Below are 22,834 nucleotides of genomic sequence, written 5' to 3' on the forward strand. Positions count from 1 at the left end.
GGGGGGGATGGGCATGGAGGAGGACACTTGTGGGGATGAGCACTGAGTGTTATGTGGAAACTAATTTGACAATAAGCTATTTGTAAAAAAAAAAAATACGTCAATAGTAGGCCAATAGATATGATCTCATATTGTCTGAAGCAAGTGGATAAAATATTAACTTTTAATAAAAATATAAACAATGTGCTATGCATGTACGATTATTAATAAATATGCTGTTACATATAATTATTAATACTGTCACAATAACAAGATTACATCTGCTGCTTTATCTAAAATCTGATTTACCTTGACAAATACAGGACTCAATCAATCTACACTGTTATTCTCGCACAGTGCAGATGACTCCTATATTAGATGCTTTTGTGAAAACAAAGCAGTAAAAGCAAGCATTGTAAAGAGGAGGAAATCCTCCGCCAGGGAAAGCTGTTAGTTTTTGGTTATTTCCAAGCATCCTTCTAACTACAAGTCATCCTGGCTTTGGAACACGTGCCGTTAAGTGGGTTAGTCTTCACATTCTGCACACTCTCATTTACCACTGATAAATGCAGATTCCTCTTGGAAGGTGGTTCTCATCTCAGTGGCAGACGCATCGGAGGTCGCACAACCCAGGCTTTGGAAAATGCTTTCACTCTCCTGCCATGCCTTTTGAAAATTCCTCCTGAGTTCTTTAGGTGAATCAGAAATATCTAATATATGGCCAGCGATGACATCTTCATAGGTTGGTGGCGCATGCTTGAAGTCAAAGCCAGATTTGCCAGCTTCTGAGCCATGTGATGAAGAGACAGTCATCTTTGACCCAACAACTTGACTCTCAAAAGCATCCACACCTGAGAAATGTTCACTTACAGTCCTTGTTTCAGAGCGGACGCTGGGCTGTCTGACAGGGATTTTTTCTTGCAGCTCTCTAGGACGATTGCAAGAAAAGCCTGTAAAACTTGTATTTTCTAGAGATGTTAATCCAAATTCCTCCTTACAAAACGAACGACTTTCTTGTTTAATATTATGGTTTATTTCTCCATTGGTATAAACTCTTCTATTTGACTTTGCTTCAAAAGCTGGCCCATCTTCAAATTCCCTGAACCATCTGTTTATTTCATTTTCATGGTCACTCATGAAATTTTCAGCCATTTGAACAGTTTGGTTGGCGGCTTCATACCTTTGCCTGTGCTCTGAGCCGCGGGGCCCTTCGACCTTGCGGATGATTTCCACCGCATCAAAACTTTCAGTGTCCGGCAGGAGGCGCTGCGCGGAATTCCCAGTGTCTTTGTGAATGTAAGTCTCTCTTTTCTCCACTTGCCTAACTTCCTCTTGAGCTTCCGTGGATCCTCTGAAGGAACCACTATCTACGTGGTTTACACTTATAGGTATTGTGATTGTGGGTGGAGAGTCCCTACCACGGGTTTCTATCTTAATTTGACGACGAAGTGTTGCAGGGGATGCAATGATCTCAGACCTTTTCTCTACAATCGGAACCGGAGTTCCTGATGTGCACGCGACGCCCCCTCTGGACAGCTTTGCAGTGGTGTCTTTGAGTTTGACAAGCTGCTCAGAGCGACTCCTGGGTGGAGGAGGGGACGCATCTGCTCTGCCGACTCTAGACGTTTGTGCCACGGGACTTCTTGGTGATGGTTCAGCAAAACTGTCCTTTTTAGGGGACTGAGAGAGCTCATCCTTAGTAGAGGTTTCTGTTCGCCGGGCAGTAGACTCGATTGTTATAAAAGTTGGTGACGGTGGGCGTGTTTTTAAGGATGGAGGAGAGATCTTGCTATTATCTAATTTAATTTCATGATGAGTTTTCACGTGATTGTGAGCAGTTGCTTCATGGTGAGTTGCTACTTGATGGTGCTCTGTTTTTTCTACAATGGTATTTTCTTGCTGGTCACTAGCACTAGATATTTTAGATAATGTTTCGTTAAGGCTGGTAGGTTTATTCCGCTGGTTTCCTGCTTTGGAGGATATCATCATGGCTGTTTGAATTGTATTCTCACAGGACATAAGCATATCCTCTGCTTGAGTTTTAATATGCGTTATTTCTTCTTTGATTTTTTCTATGTTATTTTCCATAGCAATGCAAACTCCATACTGTCTTTTTTCTTCACTTAACAGCCATACTGGAATAATATTTAACAGTGTCTGAAATATTTTAGGGCCATTTTTATCTGGCTCCACTTCAAACTGCTTTACCCTAGACAAAATCTGTTGTAGTTCTTCACGTTTTCTCAAGAATTCCAATATATTTATAGCACATTTTCCATCATCCTGCTGGGATTCTTTCACAGAGGAAAATAAAGATTTGTTCTGTGTAATCTCTTGCTTTGAATCTTTAGTATTAGAAAAGACTTGTTTCTGTTGTATGCCCTTGAGTCCAAGACATTTTTCTTCCTGCAGATTATTATATGGCTCGGGCAATTTTTTATGTTCAACTTGACTTTCAGAAGTCTGTGTTTGTGTTTGCTGAAAATTCTGTGTCTGTGAATCAAGATATACATCAGTAACCTTTTGCTTGACTACCTTCTGTGCTGATTTATTCAAACGTTCTTGCTTTCTTTCAACTGTTGGTCTCTCTTCCTTTGGACCAGTCAGTGATGGTTCCTGATTTGTTCTTTCGCTTCCTGGAAGTTTCCCACTCTCAGAGTCTCTATATTCTCTTTGCTTCTCATGAACTATATTGAGTTTACTTTCATGGCTTTTCCCTACGGGTTCTGTTGGCAATTTTATTGTTACTCTTTTCTCCTTCTTAGGTAATTGACAATATTTTTCAGCTACAGATTGCTTATTACTATATTCAGTGCTTGCTTCAGTTCTCTCAGATTTCTGGTACTGTTGTTTGCTAATGGTTTGAACATCAACTTCAGATTGCTTTTTATGGCTTTCATAGATGTGGTCTGTTTCCTTTAATTTGTGATCTGGAGTTGGAAGCTGGATACTTTTAACTTTGAAACTTGGGGAAACTGGTTTTCTTTGGGACAAATGCAGCTGCTCCTCCACATACTTCTGCTGTGCTTCTTGTATCTTAAATTCCTGGTGACTCTGTTTAATTTCACAAGCTGATATAGACTGTAGTGTGTCCCTCGAACTCTGTATAACTTCCTTTTCCATGGTATCTTTGTCTTCTGAGGCTGGGAAAACAGGTTGGTGCCCTTCAGCAGCAACGGTCACTCCTGGTGTTGTGGAAAGCTGGTTATCAGTACCCACTCCTAGTACTTGAGAATGACTTTGAGAATCCATTCCAGGTAGGGGAACCACCTCATTTGTTTTTTGTAACAACACTTCCTTTTTCGGCTCTGACATGTTTTGATTTGGGCTTTCCGTTTTGACTATCTTGTAGCAAGAACTCTCATGCTTCTGTTTTTCAAGCTCTTCTCTTTGTTGTCTATACTTTTCTTCAGCAATCATTAAAGGTGTCTTAAATTTTCTCATATAAGGTTTTGGACTTTGTTGTCCTGAGCCTGCTGAGAATGAATGAGATTTTACAAGAGGCGCTATTGTTTTTTCCTTGGGTAGTGAAATTTCTGGAACTGTCTGTGAGAGAAACCTTTTAGAGTCCATAGATAATTGTTTTCTTTCATCAAGACTTCTGGATACATTCTGCTTCAACTCTGTGTGTTCAGTGCTAGTCACCATTACTACATTTTTCTGATCTTTTGAGGGAGTAGTTTTGCATTCCACATCTGGCAGGGAATTTTCCATTCCAACTCTTGGAGAACCGTGATTCTTTTTATCTTCGATCTGTTTGGAAAATTTGGGTTTAGGGAATGTGGGAGGTGGCAAAATTACCCCTGATTTTCCAGTTAGGACTTTTGCCTGAGAATGAGTTTGCTGAGAACTTGAGGCTTCTTCCTTGGAATACTGTACAAATGCTCCACTGCGCTTTTCTTGAACAGAGGAGGGAAGGAGATGCGATGGTTTAAGAGGAGGAGGGGGAGGCGGTGGAAACATTGATAGACATTCAAATTTCTCATCTTCTGGTGGTGGAGGAAGAGGGAGGCCTGGGAAACTTTCAAATTCAGCCTTTATCATCTCTGTGGGCAATGAGGGAGGAAAAACATTTTTTTCAGGCAACATCATTAAAGGAGGTGGAGGAGGAAGAGGAAATTCAATTTCAGATGATGTGTTGGAAGGTGGTGGAGGAGGTGGAGAAGGAGGTGGAAGAGAACACTCACTTTCTTTTGCATTGTTTTCAGGGTTAACATTGATTGAATTAAAGGACATTTCCATTGCCATTTTTAAGTCTGTGGAAGTATTTGTCCTCATTAGAAAGTCCTGGCTCTTCAGATGAACATCAGCCTGCTTTTTGTCAATTGCCTTAAATTTACTGTAGCTTTTTGGGGAGACTTTTACTTCTGTTGTATTTGATATGTCTTGATCTATAGGCAAAATTGGTTGAGGGTTCATGTTCTTTTTCCTTATATCTTTCCTAGAACATTGTATTTCTTGCTCTAGTGAAGTTTGCTTCTGAAAGTCCTCTGAAACTTCACAAGTTTCCACAACTGTCTTGTTGACTACACCCTGGGTTGGACTGGGCTTTGGGCTTTGTCTATCTGTTGATGTTTTAGTGTGTTTGGTATGTTTTGGAATCTTTACAGAGAAAGACTCAGTCTTCTGGTTGTCATTCCTCAGTTCACACGTTTGAGTCTGTTGGCTTCCAATTGTTTTACCAATAGATTGGGTAGAGTTAAAGACTGCATCCTTCTTCTGTTCTCTCACTGTCTCTGATTCCTTAGTTTTTAGATGTTCCTTGGCTGACACAGTTGAAGTCAATTGTCTGGTCATCTGTTCATCACTAAAATGCTGCTCTGCTGTGGTATCCATCCAGATACCCATTTTGTCCCCTGATTCCAACACATTTTTACTAGCTTTGTGGTGTGAATTAGATAGTCTTCTAAGGTTTTTCTCAAGAGCATCGTTGTTTTGTTCACGATCTATGACAATCTTTATGGTGCCTTTGGGGGCTTTTGGAAGATTAACTTCAGTTCTTTCTTCTATCAAATTCCCATAACAAGATTTGCCTGTAGTTTGATTGGGAGCATCTGCTCCCCCTTGCCACCTGGCTGCTGGCTCAAACGGTCCTGGTCTTGGCTGAAGAAGACCTTTTTTGTCCCTCTGCTCAGCCACCTGATGAATCTTTGTTTTCTGCTCTTCTGAGGAACCTACCATCACCTCCTTCACATCTTCTTTCATTACACTTTTTTTATCCACCTCTTTAAAAGCTCTCTGTGCTTCTTTCAGATTCCTTAATGACATTTGAAGGTCATCTCGGATAAGCTCCTTTTTCAGGATTTCTGTTCTTGTGTTTGCAGTCTTTTCAAGGCATTCAATGGCTTTCTCAATATCACCAGGGATGGCATTGGGTTGTTTAGATTCTTTCCATTGGTGGCTTGATTCCTTAAGTGACTTGAGTGTGGACAGCATGTCACCTTTTATAATTTCTTCTGTTTTAGCCACTGTTTTCGGATTCATGGCCTGGCTGAGGGAATTTAGGGTTGATTTCAAGTCACCTTTTATAATTTCTTCTTTGGGTGTCCTGCAAAATGTAGTCTGAGGCTCTGTCATAAAAACCTTAACTGTATTATGCACATGTCCTGGGATGATGTCGGCTTCATTAACAGTACGTTCGACCCGAGACTGCCTTTTCTTCAGTAACAGTTTCGTGCCCTCCACATCACCACCAATTATTTCTTCCTCCCTCTCTCGTTTCCCAGATGTTAATGTTTCATTTGACCCTGTCTGAAGTTGCTTAAGATAATCCAAAGCTCCAGTTTCTATGCATGTTGTAAAAAACTGAACATTTCCCCTCTCAGAGGCATCAATTTTAGCCCTTTCAGATATTTTATTGCTTGATATGGAAGACAGCAAATTATGAATGGAACGTTTCACATCACCCCCTATTACTTCTTCACGCTCAATTGTGTCACCAGTGTTTTCATGAAGAAGACAATAGATAGTCATGTTAATATCTCCTCTTTCATCTTCTTGAATTAAAATGCCTTTCTTTACAGATCTTTCCTCAGAGAACAGGTTTTTTATTGCTTGTTGTACATCACCACTCACTATTTCTTCTTTTTCAGCATGAAATTCTGTTGATCTGTTTAATAATTGAGTTTTGGTCAAATTAACATTTCCCTTCTCTTCTTCACTAACCGAAATCTCTCTTCTTATACAGTCTCTTTTGGAAAGTAGGTTCACCATTATATTTCTGAGATCAACCCTAATAATTTCTTCTTTCTGTACTTCAGGAGATGCTTGATTCATTAGCCTGTATTTTGCCATTCGAACATCCCCTACTTCATTGGCTTCAATGATGATTCCAGGAGCCTCAATAACTTTTTGAGAATAGAGTTCTTGCAATGTTTCTTTAATGCTCTTGCCAATAATTTCTACCTTCTCTACCCTATTTTCATTAAATTCATGAAGGGGTGTAGTTTCAAAGAGCCATGTAGTTGTTTTGACATCAGAAGGAGGGATTTCTTCCCTGATGATTTTTGTGGTGCTTTCATCTACTTCATTAATAGAATCCAAAGTTTGATTTTCAAAAAGCCATACTGCCTGCTTAACATCACCTTTCTGTATATCTTCTAGGGTGACTGTTTTGATATTTTCATATTCTGACGCTTCTCCTCTCAGTTCATCTATAGTGTGTGTTTCAAATAGCCAAGTAGATGTTTTAACATTGCCCTTTTGTATTTCATTGACGCTTACCGTTCTTATGTATGTATTCTTATCAAAATTTTCAGATTCAAATAATTGTTTACTCGTTTTTACATCTCCACCTTGAATATAGTCTACAGTGGACACGGTATTACGTGATTCTTCTGAAATCTGATCCAATGGCTGAGTTTCAAATCTGTATCTGACAGAACTAACATCTCCCTTCTGAATGTCTTCTTGTGTGACAGATTTGATAACATACACAGTCTCTGACTGGTTAATTGAGTCTAATGGTTTTGTTTCAAACAGCCACCTCGTTCCTCGTACATCTCCATGAATCACCTCTTCCTTTTTAACTGTTGTCACTTCATGATAATGCCCTTCTCGGTCTTGAATTGCATAGAGTGGCTGGGTTTCAAAGAGCATTCTGTAGCTTTTTACGTCACCCTTCATTACTTCTTCAGTAGTTGTTTTCTTGGTGCTGATACAGTCAGATTCTTCTTTAATCTCATCCAAAGAAAAAGTCTCAAAAATAAAACACCCCTTCCTTACATCCCCACCTTGTATGTCTGTCACTGTCTTAACTAATTCATCACCTTCTTGGCTCTCTTTTATCCTATCAATTGGCTGGTTTTCAAAAAGCCACCTACAATTTAAAACATTGCCTTTCTGAATATCTTCAGTCTTTAGGGCTTTGATCTTTTTCAAAACTTCCTCTGAACTGGAACTTATAGAATCTAAGGACTGATTTTCAAATTTATGCCTCATGCTGGAGACATCCCCAGCTTGGATATCCATTTCCATGGCCTTGATTTCTTTTCCTTCTTCTCCTTGTATGCTGTCCAAATTCTCTGTCTCAAAAAGGAAACATGCTGTACGAACATCCCCACCTTGGATCTCCTCCTGTTTTACAGTTTGCAATTTGACTGTTGCTTCAGCGTCATCTTTTATGGTATCAAGTGGCTTAGTTTCAAAGAGCCAAGTACAGGCTTTGACATCTCCTTTATGAATTTCTTCACTGTCAGTCATTAATGAAACTTTTTCATAAAGAGACTCCATTGGTTGGGTTTCAAAAAGCCACCTACACGTTTTGACATCCCCTTTAACAATATCTGTAGCTTGTTCAGTTTTACTTTCTTCCTCTTCCATATTACTAAAATATTTAATCGAATCAAGAGGTTGAGTTTCAAATAGCCATTTAGCAGACTTCACATTTCCAGCCTGTATTTCTTGAGCAGATATTCCTCTAATTATCTGGAATTTATGAATGCTTTCATCGAACTGGTCAATGGGCCTTGTTTCAAAGAGCCACCTACAACTTCGTACATCACCTCTTAGGATTTCTTCTTGTTGAACTGTTTTTACTTGATGATATTTTCCAAGGTGATCCTGAATGGCGTATAGTGGTGTTGTTTCAAAGAGTGATTTATTTAACTCTACAGCACCTCTTGTGACTCCTTCCACCTCTATTTTATGTGATGCATCAAATGTAATTAAATTGCTTGATTCAAAGATATGTGTGTAATTCTTTACATCTCCTCTGTCAACTTCTTCAAGTTTCACTGTTCGTATGTACTCTTTTTTATCTTCTCTAATGTCTTCCAGAGGCTGGGTTTCAAAAATCCATTTTTGGTGTCTAACATCCCCCTTTTCTTCTTCAGAGGCAGTGATTTTTTGAAGTTTTCCTACATCAGGGCTATCTTTTAAAGCCTCTATTGGAAGTGTTTCAAATAGATGCTTAGTAGTTTGTACATCACCCCCTATTATCTCTTCAGATCTTAGAGGATCTTCATCAGAAACTTCTTTTAGAATGTCTAATGGCTGTGTTTCAAACATCCAACACTTTCTGGAGACATCTGTACCTATTATTGTCTCCTTTTCAATGATGACCTCTTCTGAGTCTTCTTTGATTTTCTCTAAAGGTTGGGTTTCAAATAACCACTTTGCCCTATTCACCCCACCTTTGATATTTTCTTCCATAGATATTCCTCGGACAACTTTAATTTCTGTGATATCCTTGTTAATTGTGTCCAAGGGCTGTGTTTCAAACATCCAGCGTGCTGTTCTCACATCTCCCTTTTCAACATCTTCTCTGTGAACAGTTTTAATTTCTAGCATTTGACCTAAGCCATCTCTAATAACATATAATGGTTGAGTTTCAAAACATTTTATACTTCTCTTCACATTTCCTTTAATTTCTTTGAGTTCAGACCTGAGTTGCAGTAGGTGAACTTCATCCACTGAATGAAGCTGTCCAAGCCGATCCAGATGTTGAGTTTCAAACATATATCTCACAGTCTTGACATCCCCACCAGTTACGTCCTTTATGGTAGTTACCATGGATTCTTCTTGACTTTGATGCATTTTATTCATTGAGTCTAATGGCTTTGTTTCAAACATCCACCGTGCTGTGCGGACATCTCCTCTGGCTAGTTCAGGAATTTTCTCAGCACTTTCTTCCGTGCCAGAAGAATGATCACCCAGTGTATCTATGGGTTGGGTTTCAAACATCCATGTGGTATATTTCACATCACCACCAGCAATGATTTCTTGATCAGCAATGCCCTTGTTGATGTTATCTTCATCTGGAGAGCCATTGTTGATGGAATCTAATGGCTGATTCTCAAAGATCCATCTCATGGACTGCACCTCCCCCTTCAGAATTTCATCCCACTCCAAGTGTTCTCTTTCTGAGTTCAGAGCTTTTTGAGAACTATCATTCGTATTTTCAAAAACATACCGGGCTTGTTGCACATCAGCTAAAGCTGAGCTCCCTGGGTTCACTTGACTAGAGACAATTTCAGAAACCTCACTGATATAATGTTTTTCTAAGTTTTTTCTTAACTCAGGATGGATGTGTTTATATAAACGGTTTAATTCGTACAAATTTCTTTGCTTAGAATATAATTCTTTGGGTACTGGTGGTGTTCTAGGAGGGTTGGGGAATTCAGGGGACTGGGAAAATGCTGTCGCATCTATTGGAGTTTGAAATATTTCAGGTGGGGGTGGAGGAAATTCTTCTGTCTTTCCCATAGGAGTAGCATTAACTTGTGCTAGAGTTGAGGAAGTGGCATTGTGGGCACTATGTTTTACAGTTGATGTCTCCTTCCTCTGGCTGGTCGAAGTGCAAGAAGTAGAAGAGGTACCCACAATTGATGATGGTTTTAAACTCTCTTCATATTCACTTTCGATCTTGAAGGGAAAGAAAATCAGATCTTATAAAAATGGGTGTAGTGGTGGAGATTTCCTAGGGACTGTCCCTTATTTGTCCACCTGCTATGATATCTCCTTTAGAAACAACAGAAGACAGACTCCTTTTAAAGACCTACTTAGGAGCAATATTCAGTGTTTGTTACTATCTTTTCTATAATTCATTTGCACTTTTAGGGTTCTATTCCCCACTCAGTACATCAACAACTCCGTATTTTAACATTTACACATAATCTTGATTATTCTTCCTCCTTTACTTAATATGCTGCGCTGAGTAATCTAAAGGGAAACAGTAAAAGTCTTAAAGTACTTTTGAGAATTATTTTGTTTTCCTTGGAATTTTAAGCAGAGTATCTGACATTTAAAATTGACTTTATTATTTTATCTAATGCTAGTTATTAAACTTTAGAGCATATATAATTTTTTTCTTCCCTAATTTTTTTTCTAGTGAGAAAAGTTTTAACTCTACTGCTTCTCTCACGTAGAATAATCTCTTTATGGGAGAAAAAAGTACTGGCTCCAGATTTAGTTGAAAAACCACATCAAACATTCAATAATTTGAAAATGCTATGCATTTACATCTCGTTTTACACTTAATATGTTTCCATGTAGAGAAATAGTTTTACCTTAATCTGCTTGGCTGGGGTCATCTCTTTGTCAGAATAAAGGACCTTTTCCTGGGCAGACCTTTCAAACTGCTCTTTTAAGAACTTAGTTGAAACCTTTGGAATCTCTTCATCCTCCGGTGTATCAATGACTACAAACAGAAAAGAATACCGGGGATGTTAGGTAACTCAAAAACAGGATGTTTGAGAAGGAAACTGTAATGCTGTGGGAAGCTTCTCACAATATATGTTAAAGAAAAAGGTTCAAGGTACAAATATATACATATGACACTATTTCATTATGTAAGTTAGTGTCAAGAACTACAGTAGAACCATGGTGGTGGTTATCTCTAGATGCGAAGTCGTAAGTGATGGAACTGTTATTTTAATTGTATGTATGTTTCAAGTTTTCTACAAGCATATTTTACTTTCATGCTTATAATATAAGTTATAAATCAAGAAAAGAACAGCAGAAGGACAGAAAAGGAAGACTACTTCATTTAAAAAAGCAAAATAAAACCAAAATGCAGATAGAATGAAGTAATAATTGGGTCACAATTGGCTTAAATCTTCCTTTTTAGCTCTTCAAGGCAACAAAAGTTCTCATTCCCCTTTTATAGGCAAGAGAGCCTGTACCTGTCTTATGCAAACTGCACACAGATTTGTCTGTAGTTTAATCTCATATCTGTAGGTTGAAAACTGAATTTAGAAGTGTTTAAGTCTATTATTAAAAGTAATATGATCTAGATAACATTTCTATTCTCAGGGAACTTGATAAACATTAAGCTTTATTGTAGGTGCCTGAGGCAAAAAGCAATTCAGAGATGAGTGCTGTATCACCTTCTAGGCTTTTAGGATGAATTCATAAGGCTGATGGGCAGTGAACTATTTTAGAAGCTTATTGCATCTATTACCACAGGCAGAACCTAATTATACATAGAAATACTACTTTGTCTCCTTTGGGACTATGAGTCATAGTTACTAAATGTCCTTAGTGGGAGGGAATGTGCTTTTGAAATCCTCCATTCAAACCCAGACACATGAGTAGGAGAAAGGTATATTGGGGTCAAATAATATCAAATTCTCACCTGTTTCTTGAACATATTGATGGAACTGAGAAGCTTGGTTTATTTCCTCAGTGTGCTTTTCAAGATGGGAGATCTGTGTTTAAAGATAATTTTAAATAAATAAATGTTTTTAAGAAGTCCGTTATTTTAGTACTGCACATATATTCTTCATTTCACAGTGATTTTCATTCAAGACTTCAGTGCATTTTGAGGGATGCTAAGTAAAGTTCTATCCCTTAATTATTTAATTAATTTTTAATTTGAGAGAGAGCACAAGCAGGGGAAAGGGGCAGAGGGAGAGAAGGAGAGAGAGGGAGAATCTTAAGCAGGGTCCACATTCAGCATGAAGTCCAATGTAGAGCTTGATCCCATGATCCTGGGATCATGACCTGAGCCAAATCAAGAGTCAGCTGCGTACCGACTGAGCTGCGTACCCAGATGCCCCCCTATCCCTTACTTTAATGCACAGGTTCATGCTATAACAGAACATATATAAATTAACAACTAAAGTGCACTCAAAAATTTAGCATGCTCATTTTAGTTTTCAAAGAACATCAGTGCCAAAGTGGGAAAATAGATGCTGGTATGTATTGATACTAAATACATAAAAAGACATTAAAAGCAATTGCTTACAAGGAGGTTAGAATTTCCACACAGTTTTGGAAACTGGAAAGCATTGTGTTTCTAAGTAGTTACCATTTCTGTTCCAAGAACGTCACTTTTGTGTGCTTTGGAGGCTGCTTGTTCATTTCTTTCCATTTCCTGGCTGCTTCTTGAAATGTCCCCTTGGCTGCTGTGGATTATCTCCTGAAAGTAAATGAATGAAGAAATATGCAATACTTTAAGAGAAGTCTGAAAATGTTAACTGTTTTTTTTTTTTTTTTTTAATTAATGCAGTTTTAGTGACAGAGTCTTCAGAAAAAAAATAAAAATCTTTGGTGTATTAGTTTGCTTGGCTACTGTAACAAATTATCACAAACGTAGTGGTTTATAACTGCACGAACTTAATATATTTTATAGTTCTATAGGTCAGAAGCCCTGAATGGGTATCACTGGGGGTGTTGACAGGTGTTGGAAGGTATCCATTCCTTTCTGCAGGCTCTCAGGGAGAATCTATTCTCCTGGCTTTTGCAGTTTTAGAGCCCGCTCATTTTCCTTGGCTCATGGCCCTGCTTGTCTATCAGGCTGAGGGTTTCTCATACTTCCATCTCTGATTCTATTTCCAATCCCCTGTTCTACCTTGTGATTACATTGGGCCAAGTTGGATATTCCAGGGCTCTCTATCTCTACCAAAAAATCAGCTGATTAGCAGCTGTAATTTTGTTTGCAATCTTAATTCTCCTTTGTCATGCAAGTTAATACATTCACAGATTCTGTGGATTAGGACATGGATATCTTCAGGAGCCATTATTCTGCTTATTACCCCTAGTAAACTATAATATGAGAAAGATGAATCTCAAAAAGAAAACACAAATCCTTACGGAAAAGAAATATATTTTGTTGTTTATCAGCCAACTTTTTATGTTACAGAAAGACATTCTCATCTCCCAAGTTGGCCATCTAGTTTGATGACACATCCAGAGTTCAAATGAAGACTATAACCATCAAATATAACCAATGTAAACAGACCATATTATGCTAATGTGTATGTCTCTTTCCGCACATGAGGTAACTTTTGATTTTGAGTTAAGTGATCCCAGTGACCCTGGCTGTATTGGAGGCTTTGAAGCTCCTATTAATTTTGGTGATCCAGCCCTGTTGTTACTATAGAATGTGATCTGACACAAATATATGATTGATTGATATGATGAGTCATTTGGCATATTGCTAAAAATCTTAACTTCAAAAAATAAGGATATGAGGAAATTCTAAGAACACATGAATTTGAACTTGTTTGAAGTTGGAAGTTCACTTTTATCTTCATATCTACATGACCATCAAACACTGTTTTTGAAATCTGATTTTTAAAAATGTGTCTTTGTAGAGAATAGTCAGGTGAGCCAAGGTCCATTTTGTTCATCAAATAGGAGCATTAATTTTTTTAAACAAAGTTAAATAGTTTTGAATGGTCACATTCTAATCATTTAAACTACAAATAAATTTAAAATTAATTAATGAGACCTTAACTTTTTTTTGTTTTGTTTTGTTTTGTTTTGCTAGTGGATTTTTTTCCTCTAAGGGTATTTGGTATACAGGGGGAAAGTTCTGATTAACCAAGCAGCAATCAGACATCTGCTTTGAGATATATAGTATGATCCAATCTTATTATACTTTTCTAGGAAGGAGAACTAAGAAAAAAAGTTGATATGTTCTTAACAGTCTTGCAGAAAACTGAAGGCAAAATGTAGGTATATTATATTTCATTGGATGTATTGGTTAACTAGATGAGAGGAACTCCTTCAAAATATCATGATATATACTTAAAATATCTTATAATGTTATTAATTATGCATAAGGAAAACTGAAAAAAAATGTAGATTATATATCATTAAATTGAAGACTAGTGTAATTTTTTTTCTCTGAGGCAGAATGGTTTTCTAGCTTGAGTTAATAATCCACATATATAAAATGATATTTAATAACATGCTTGGCACACAGTTTGTACTAAGGAAAAAATTACTTAATGAATGAATGACTAAAAGCACAAAATTCTATTAACAGATTGATTTCACTCAACCCTCTATTTGCCAGAGAATGCTCTAGAAATGAGATGGAACAATGAATAAATCATGTACTTTACTTTCTCAAGAGGGAGTATAGAAAATAAATAATCCATATCCTTCCCTTTTAAGTTCAAATAATCAAAATTTGATTTAATAGTAAGCTTTGCATAATTAAGTTTTATTTAAGGAGATCAATAACATTAGGCTGTAGGGAACAATAACAATCATTGAAGACTGCAAAAAGATAACAGGCATGGGCACAAATAAAAACGCTTTTCATGACAATTGTTTACAACTGTGACAAGTCTTTCCATCTATGAAGATATAATGGAAATAATTCTTTTTTAAGTTTATTGACTTATTTTGAAAGAAGGGGGGGAGAGAGAGAGAGAGAGAGAGAGAGAATGAATTCCAAGCATGCTCTGTACTGTCAATACAGAGCCCAATGTGGGGCTTGAACTCACAAACCACGAGATCATGACCTGAGCTGAGCTGAAGTCGGATGCTTGGCCAACTGAGCCATCCAGGTGCCCATAAAGGAAATATTCTATGGCTTTCTTATGATACTGATTAAATGGACAATGAAAAAGCAAAGGACAGTAGGAACCTGAGCAGTACCGAGATCTTTACTGAAGGGCACCATGATCCATTACTATTGAATTATGGAACTACTTAGAGTTCCATGTGAGAAGCTATGGACCACAGACACGCTTATTGGTCTTTTTAAACTGGAATTAGTTAATACCTACAAAAATCTAAACTTCTGCCTGCTTTTGAAATCTTTGAAGATCTTGCAACACTGGGTTAACATTCCAACATGGGAGTTGCTTGTTGGAACAAAGTAATGGTCAACCTTTTTAGCTGGGACATGTACTTTTCAGTTGGTCATTGTTCCCATTATTCAGTAATATGTAACAACAAGTTAATATTAAAAAAAAAAACCACAAACCTGCCTGGAACTTATATAAATTTTAGTTTCTTATACTTGCTGCTAAACATCAGGTTGAATGAATAGAGTTAGTGATTTGAATCTGTATGTTAAGACAAATGCAAACACTGGAAGTAAAAAACAGTAAATGTATTTTTGACATATTTTGAAAGTTACCATTTTCTGGGCACTTTATACTTAACGTGTATCTACCTGAGTAAAAACAGTCCATGCTTATCATATCTAAGTATGTTTTCCTATAGGAGATGACACAACATAAAGAGTACAAGGGTACATAGATTTAGCTTAGAGCTGGAAGTTTCTACTTATGTGCTATTACTAAATAGAACTGTAATTGCTACATTAGGTTGGTATGTTACTGTCCATGCATCAATTTTACTGCCCCCAGGTTGCTGTAATTTATATACAGTCTATCTTAAAATATGCCAAGATTTTATTTTTATCATTACCATGTTTCATATTTTGCAACTAGTTTAGTTTGGATTTTAAATCTACCTTCTATTCTTCTCAATTGCTGTGTCTACAAAGTACAGGGTTAGGTGAAAGGATGGGTCACTATGATGCTCAGGAGAAATCAAATTACAGAAATAAAAATGTAATACAGAATTCTGGCAAGAGCACCAAACATAAATTCAAACAAGACAATTAATAAAATTGGTTCCTGAATATTAAATTCAAATATAGCTCAGGCTGCAAGAAACAAAAGTGAGGTTTTGTTCACAGGTGAATTAACCAGGAGTCAGGAATGGGGACTTTGTACTAACTCCCTCCTCTGCTGGGTATGTCATAATACTGGGTACGTCACTAAATTACACTTAATTTTTTTTTCATCTCATCTATCCATTTATAGAACGAGGGATGATACATGTCTTCTAATATTGGAATCTAAAGAAGAGAATGTGGCACAATCGCAAAATAATATGATGTTTGCGTAGCTCATACCAATCTGATGTCAGCTCACATATTAGACAAGTACCTTATGCAAATCTACCTTTCATATACATACTTCTTCTAAGGAGATTTCTCCAGCACAGGAAAGACTTCACATTCTGCCTACCCAATTTACCATAGTTATTATCATTATAGGAAAAAAACTGTACAGTTCTACCAATACAAATTCAAACTCAGGGCACCTGGGTGGCTCAGGCAGTTAAGTGTCCGACTTTGGCTCAGGTCATGATATCATTTTATGGACTCGAACCCGGTGTAAGGCTCTATGCTGACAGCTCAGAGCCTGGAGTCTGCTTCAGATTCTGTGTCTCCCTCTCTCTCTGCTCCTCCCCTGCTTGTTCTCTGGCTCTCAAAAATAAATAAACATTAAAACTATTTTAAAAATCAAACTCATCCTAGCATAATGAGTAAAGAAAGAATAGGACCAATTTTGTTTATGGTGACTCATTATTACTGTGACTCTTAGAAGTATCCCCAGTAGAAAAGCACTGAGTGTTATGTGGAAACTAATTTGAAAAAAAAATATTTGAAAAAAAAAAAAAAAAAAAAAAAAGAAGTATCCCCAGTAGAACAAAATGTGATGAAAGTTTGGCAGAAATTAGTGCATAGTATAGTGCCTAATAGTGCCTCACTATAGTGGAAAAAAAAAGTTCATGCTAAATGCCAGTAATTCAGCTATTTTACCCATCACTAATCTCATTTTTAATAAATCTAGAAATAGTTATGATGTTTTAATGGTATTTGTGCCTTTGTTAAACAGACATAATACCAAAAATGTGCTATGTATGTTAGCAAAAACGTCAATGGATTCAAGGTTTAAAAGAATAATCAGGGGCACCTGGGTGGCTCAGTGGGTTGGGTGTCTAACTTCAGCTCAGGTCATGATGTCACCGTTCGTGGGCTTGAGCCCCGTGTCGGACTCTGTGCTGACAGCTCAGAACCTGGAGCCTGTTTCAGATTCTGTGTCTCCCTCTCTCTGACCCTTCCCCTGCTCACACTGTCTCTTTCTCTCAGAAATATATAAAACATTAAAAAAAAAGAATAATCAGTTCTTCCTTTTAAGTGATGAGCATAACAATTTCTAGTTGATAAATTTTGTTTGTCTAGATTTGGATATATTCAAATTCAAATGTGTTTACTTGGCCATGAGTTTTTTATATATATAAAAATTTATAATATATAATTTGATTTCCCTAGGATCTGAGCTTCAGGTTAAGGCGTTTCCACATTTACTATATAGTTTTGAAATCATGGCTCAAAAGTTATTTTCTGTTTGAAACCTTCTATAGAGAGTTACATATTCCTACTTCTTTTCTTGTTGTATTTCCATCCTATCAGTAGATATATTTATTATCTACCTATCATATTTCACATCCATTATTTGATAATATGAACCTCTCCTTTAATTGAACTCCTGTATCCCCAAATCTCAATGTTTAGCATCTGGCAAGTAGTAGATGATCCCTCCCTCCTTGCCCTGAAATATCAAGGAGTTAAGTGCATAGGTGAATAGTCACATTTTTTCCAAGACAGTGAAAATATTATAATTTTAAATCTAGTTTAAAAATTTGAGACTCTAAATTTTTTCCACATAGTCCTCTGATTTAGATGATAATCTTTGATACTGAACACTTCATAACTGGTTGGTGGAATTACTGAAGCTGATGTGTGTAACAATAACATGTCAGTCACTTTACAAAGTGTTCTCAGAAAGAGGCCCCTTGATAACATTGCAAGTGATCAGAACACTTATGGATGAACACGGCAGTGCTGTGATGCTATAAGGAGTATTTGGCATCTTAGGAGAAGAAGCCTATACCAAGAAAACAAAGAATGCACAAAGGCAACACATATACACAAAGGGAAAGAACCTTTCAAAACAGAAAAATGTATTCTCAGATAGCCTTTTTATAAAATGATCTTCACGGTGCTAAACAGACTGGTTTGTATTTACTTATTTATTTTTAGTGAATTAGTATTCACTGAGTTGATTAAATTGAAGTATTGTCAAGCATCATCTAGGAACAGAATACATTAAGCAGAGTTACTATGGCATGAAGAAATCAAGTTGAGATATTTCTGATCAATGAAAGACAATACTTTATCCTAATTTTTAATTTATACAAATTGGGAAAGGTATCAAGGAGAATGAAGAATTGAGGCAATTCCAAGTCTTCCAATTTCATTTGGCTCAATAGTAAAGCTATGAGCATGTGTTAGTTGGATTGTTAGATCCAAAGAGACTGATGATGCAAAATATTTTTAAAAATTTCTTTTAAGGTAAGGTAGTGACTTTTTCCTTTGAAATCATTGCATCCCTCAGCATGCTTGATCTTATATAGCTTGCCCTGTGCATTTATTCAACCAACAGCCCTTGAGTACTAACCTTCTCCATCATATTGTGCTAGGCATTGTCATATTGTTTTAATAAAAGTGTCTATAATTATATCTCAATGTACTTAAATGTCTATCAATCATCTTTCTATACATCTATCTATGTATTTGTGCAATATATAAAAACATATTCATATATTAGAATAAAAAGTCTCAGCTTGAAATTCTCTTGAGGCGAGATTTGTAATATATGCGGGTGCATGAATTATGTAGTTTTCTTACACAAATCTCTGAGAGAAGTATTATAATTCAATTAATTTCAACTTTGTTTTCACTGAAAATAATTATGCTTTGGTCTTATTTAGATACAAGGAGCAGAACTTAACTTTTTAATAAAAGAAATACTTAAAAGTAGAAATATTTGACTTCAAAAAGAGGTTTCTGAATAAGCAGTGCCAGCTTTAACTGCCAGGACTCTGACTTCCTCTTCTTTCCAAAAATATTATTTATAGAGCCATATCCGTGTGTCCAAAAATGCTGAAGATTCATAAAAAGGACATATAAAAGATACACTCTCAACTGGGCCATCAAACATATTAGTTATATAAATAACTATATTTATTTGACAATCTAAAAAAGCAGGATACATATAAACATTCAATTTGCTATAAAGGATGCCCTCTCAAAGTTTTATGTAGGTGTATGTTAAATATATATATATATATATATATACACATACAATATTTCATTTCAACGTAGACATAAAGCATCTTAAAGCCAAAGAGGCACTAGGATATAAATAAACATAAAAGTATAATAAGAGAGGCTAAAACTTAGAGTCTCAAGGAACAGTGAAATCACAAATAAAAAACTTGCAAAAAGAATGAAAATATTCTAGAGAAAAAGAAATCAGAGGTTACATGTATCTGTTAATTAATGCAAACCAAAATAAAGAAAAAGAAGAATTTTACTTCTTCACTACCACCCCTCCCTCAACAAGATCCAACAGATTTATAAGTCCTGCCAATTCTATGTTTAATTATCTCTTGAGTCAATGCCCTCTTTACCCTAAACTTCTGACCCATTTAAGTCCTGTGTATTTAATCTATTTCAGTAGTCTCTTAACTTTTCTTCTTCCATCTAAACTTGACCCCCTTTTATATTTCAGTCTTCTATAGCCAGAAACATCTTTCATGAGTGCATATCTATCCATCTTACTCTCCTGTTTAAGTTTCTTCAATGGCTCCTGATTGCCTTAGAATAAAGTGACAGTTCTTAATCATAACTTAGAATTTCTCTATTATCTGGGCTTTGCCTGCATCTCCAACTTCATCCCTCAATTATGCCTCACTGAATTCACAAATACATCATACTCTTTTTTTACCTTTTGTATAAGATCTTCCTTTTGCCTAGAATGAAACGCTATATTCATGAAAAAATTATTTCAAATCTCAGCTGGAGCATACTCTGTTCTCAAATGTCCTCCTTGACCATCTTTCATTCAGAGTATCATCTGCCACCTCCTTGTATCCTGGCAAACCTCATTTTTATTTCCTATCATAGAATAATTGCACATTAATTTTTGTTATATGTCTATTTCTCTGATATAGTGTGCTCCTTGAGGGCAAAATAATAAACTCATCATTGAATTTTTGTGCCTGACATATGGTGGGTGCTTAATGACTATCAGCTGAAATTTTATATATATATAATTTATATAAACCAGCACAGACTCCAGAGTCATTCTTCTTGAATTAGGACCACGTTTGCCCACTTTCTTTGGGCAAGTTAGTTAGACCTTCAGTGTGTCCACTTCTTGTCTTCTCCCAACTGCCCCCAAATACAAAGAACTAATATGGGAATAATAACAGTGCCTGTCTCAGAAGGTTATTGTGAGGAGGAAGTAGGTTAATATAAGTGAACACCTGGCTCATAAGTGCTATATTAGTGTTTGCTATCTTTACGCAACAGATATTTATTACACACTTACTTTGTGTCAGCTATTTACACAGTAAACAAGGCAAAATAAAGTATGAGATGAAAGTAGGTGGTCTATGGCTTTGTTTATGAATTTTACCATTGAACTTCACCATGAATTTTTCATTATAGAACAAAGCCCAGCCACTAAAGAAGAAATAAGTTCTAATACTTACATTTTTTTCCACAGAGATATAGTAAATTTGGGTGGTTTATTCAAAGAGAGATGAGCAAAAGTTGCCTGTGCATATTATGACTCTTCCAAATCATTCTGGCTGCTAGGGCATGGAAATACTCTACAGAGGCATGGCCAGAGACTGCCTTTGTGATCACCTATTCAGTTTTTCTATGGTTCATCTTTCATGAACTGATACCTAGTGAACAGTCAGTTCATAGTGATTTCATCTGGAATTACTCATTTCTTCCTACACTTAACTCTTTCCTAAAAGTCCTGTTGTATGACTCTTATTTAGACAATAAGAAATGTTAAGATTTGTGTATTACATACCTTTTTATCCCATCACAACTCCTAGTTTCAACCATCAGAGTCTGACTGATGTAAAGAGGAAAGGTAATTTGGTGAAGAGACATTGGATGGCAGAGGTGGGGAGTAGAATTCATGGGATTTCCAGGATATCTGAAAATAAGACCTGGAAGCTTTATAGCCGGTAACAGAGCTGAGTAATGCTGGAGAACTGTCTGGTGAATGCACCATGCTGCTGACACTGAACACCAGACACATTCATTGCCAAAGCTATCAATACTACATAATGGATGTTGCTTCTAGAATAGTTATTTCTTGAAATTGGATGTAGCTAATCTCCTGCCACCAGCTATAATTAAAATTAATTCCAACATAGTCCTTGCGTCTCATGTCATTTCATTATTTCTTTATGCAAAATCTCAGTTGGGGTGTCTGACTGGCGCAGTGTAGTTCATGGGTCCTAGATACCAGCAAGTCTAGGAGAATCAGTGGATGGTATTTACAGCTTCTTTAGTGAAGGCCGCTTCTGCCTCATTGGGTAGAGGAATTGCCAAGTATAGAAGGAGTGTCGGATGTCAAAAAGAATGAAAAGTGCCCATTATCCCTCCTAAAAAAGTGTTATTTATGAACACTGAGGTCTTCTTAACTAAATGGAAACCAGTTAAAAACACAAGTAAAGGTATTTACTTTTGACAACAGATAACATAGAAAACACTATTTATGTCTTATAATGGAATTGATCTGGGCCTATTTCTTGGCAATGTATATTCCGTGTGACATTACAAGTACATGTAGGATGACTTTGAGGCAGTACAATTTGCCTTCTAAGAGGTCATAAGGAGTTCATGGTATATAAACCTGTCTCCTTCTTTTATTGTCCCTCTGAGTCTCTGTGGCCATCAGTCTTGTTTATTGGGAGTAATGACATTTCAAATTTTTATATTAATTCCAAATAAAAGAAGCATAATAAAACAGATTTGACTCTGATGCAAGAATTTCTGTTTGCATTTCTGTGCAGAGTAGTGTAGTTATTATTTTTTAAAGGCTTATTAATTTTGAGAGAGAGTGAGAGAGAGAGCAAAAGTGGGGGAGGGGCAGAGAGAGAGGGAAAGAAACAGAGAATCCTAAGCAGGCTCCATCTGACATGGGGCTCGCTCTCAAGACCATGAGATCATCATCTGAGCCAAAATCGAGTCAGACACTCAACTGATTGAGCTACCCAGGCAACCCAAAGTCAGGTAATTATTAATTATGGTTACAAATGAATTATTCTGATTATTTGGGTTTCTTCAAAATAAGGAAAAATGGGGGAAAACAAAAGGATGACTCTTTGCAATTTCACTGGTAAAAGTATCTACTAGCAACATGGGGAGAGGGTCAGAGAGAGAGGGAGTGACAGACTTTGAAAAAGGCTCCAAGCTCTGAGCTGGCAGTCAGCACAGAGCCCAACACGGGACTCGAACCCACAAACCGCGAGATCATGACCTAAGCGAAAGTCGGACGCTTAACCGACTAAGCCACCCAGGCGCTCCTCTTCCTTTTCACTATTATAGAAGGTAACTAAACATTTTTCTTTCTTTTAGGGTTGGTGATTCAGTGAAACATCTTTTCTATCAGTATAGTACTGGTCCTCAAGTACAAAGACTCAACAAATACAAAAATCAATGCCAGAAGTTTGAGGGGTTTCAAAATCGAAAAGAGGTTCTTACTACAAAGGACCAAAGACTATTTGCTTAAAGTGTTTACTTAGTTGCATTTTACATAAAAAATACCAACAACTAATAAAAACTGAGCCATTTAACTCCTATAGATTTATAGAAAAAAATCAGATGAAATGAAATTTAAGGACATACTTTTTGATCTGTAATAGATTTCCTCCCAGTTAAGCTTATCAATACCAGTGCACTGTAAGGGACAGAAAACCTACCCACTTGCTGGAGGCT

General features: G+C 36.7%; 1 protein-coding gene across 2 annotated transcripts in view; it reads right to left on the reverse strand.

Annotated features, from left to right (window-relative positions):
• The window catches only part of XIRP2 (xin actin binding repeat containing 2), a 317,604-nt gene that overhangs the window by 12,248 nt on the left and 282,522 nt on the right, over positions 1-22,834 (reverse strand). The window contains exons 5-8 of one of the 2 annotated variants that reach the window (XM_039250147.1): positions 12,230-12,340; positions 11,555-11,627; positions 10,488-10,618; positions 537-9,843 (exon numbers count right to left, since the gene is read on the reverse strand). In XM_039250147.1, coding sequence (XP_039106078.1) covers positions 537-9,843; positions 10,488-10,618; positions 11,555-11,627; positions 12,230-12,340 — 9,622 coding nt within the window. The remainder of the gene's footprint in view (positions 1-536; positions 9,844-10,487; positions 10,619-11,554; positions 11,628-12,229; positions 12,341-22,834) is intronic. The other variant, XM_039250148.1, reaches the window with a different exon arrangement.

This window comes from Hyaena hyaena, unplaced genomic scaffold (genome assembly GCF_003009895.1).
Source record: "Hyaena hyaena isolate Hyena2069 unplaced genomic scaffold, ASM300989v1 scaffold_363, whole genome shotgun sequence".
Taxonomy (NCBI): Eukaryota; Metazoa; Chordata; class Mammalia; order Carnivora; family Hyaenidae; genus Hyaena; species Hyaena hyaena.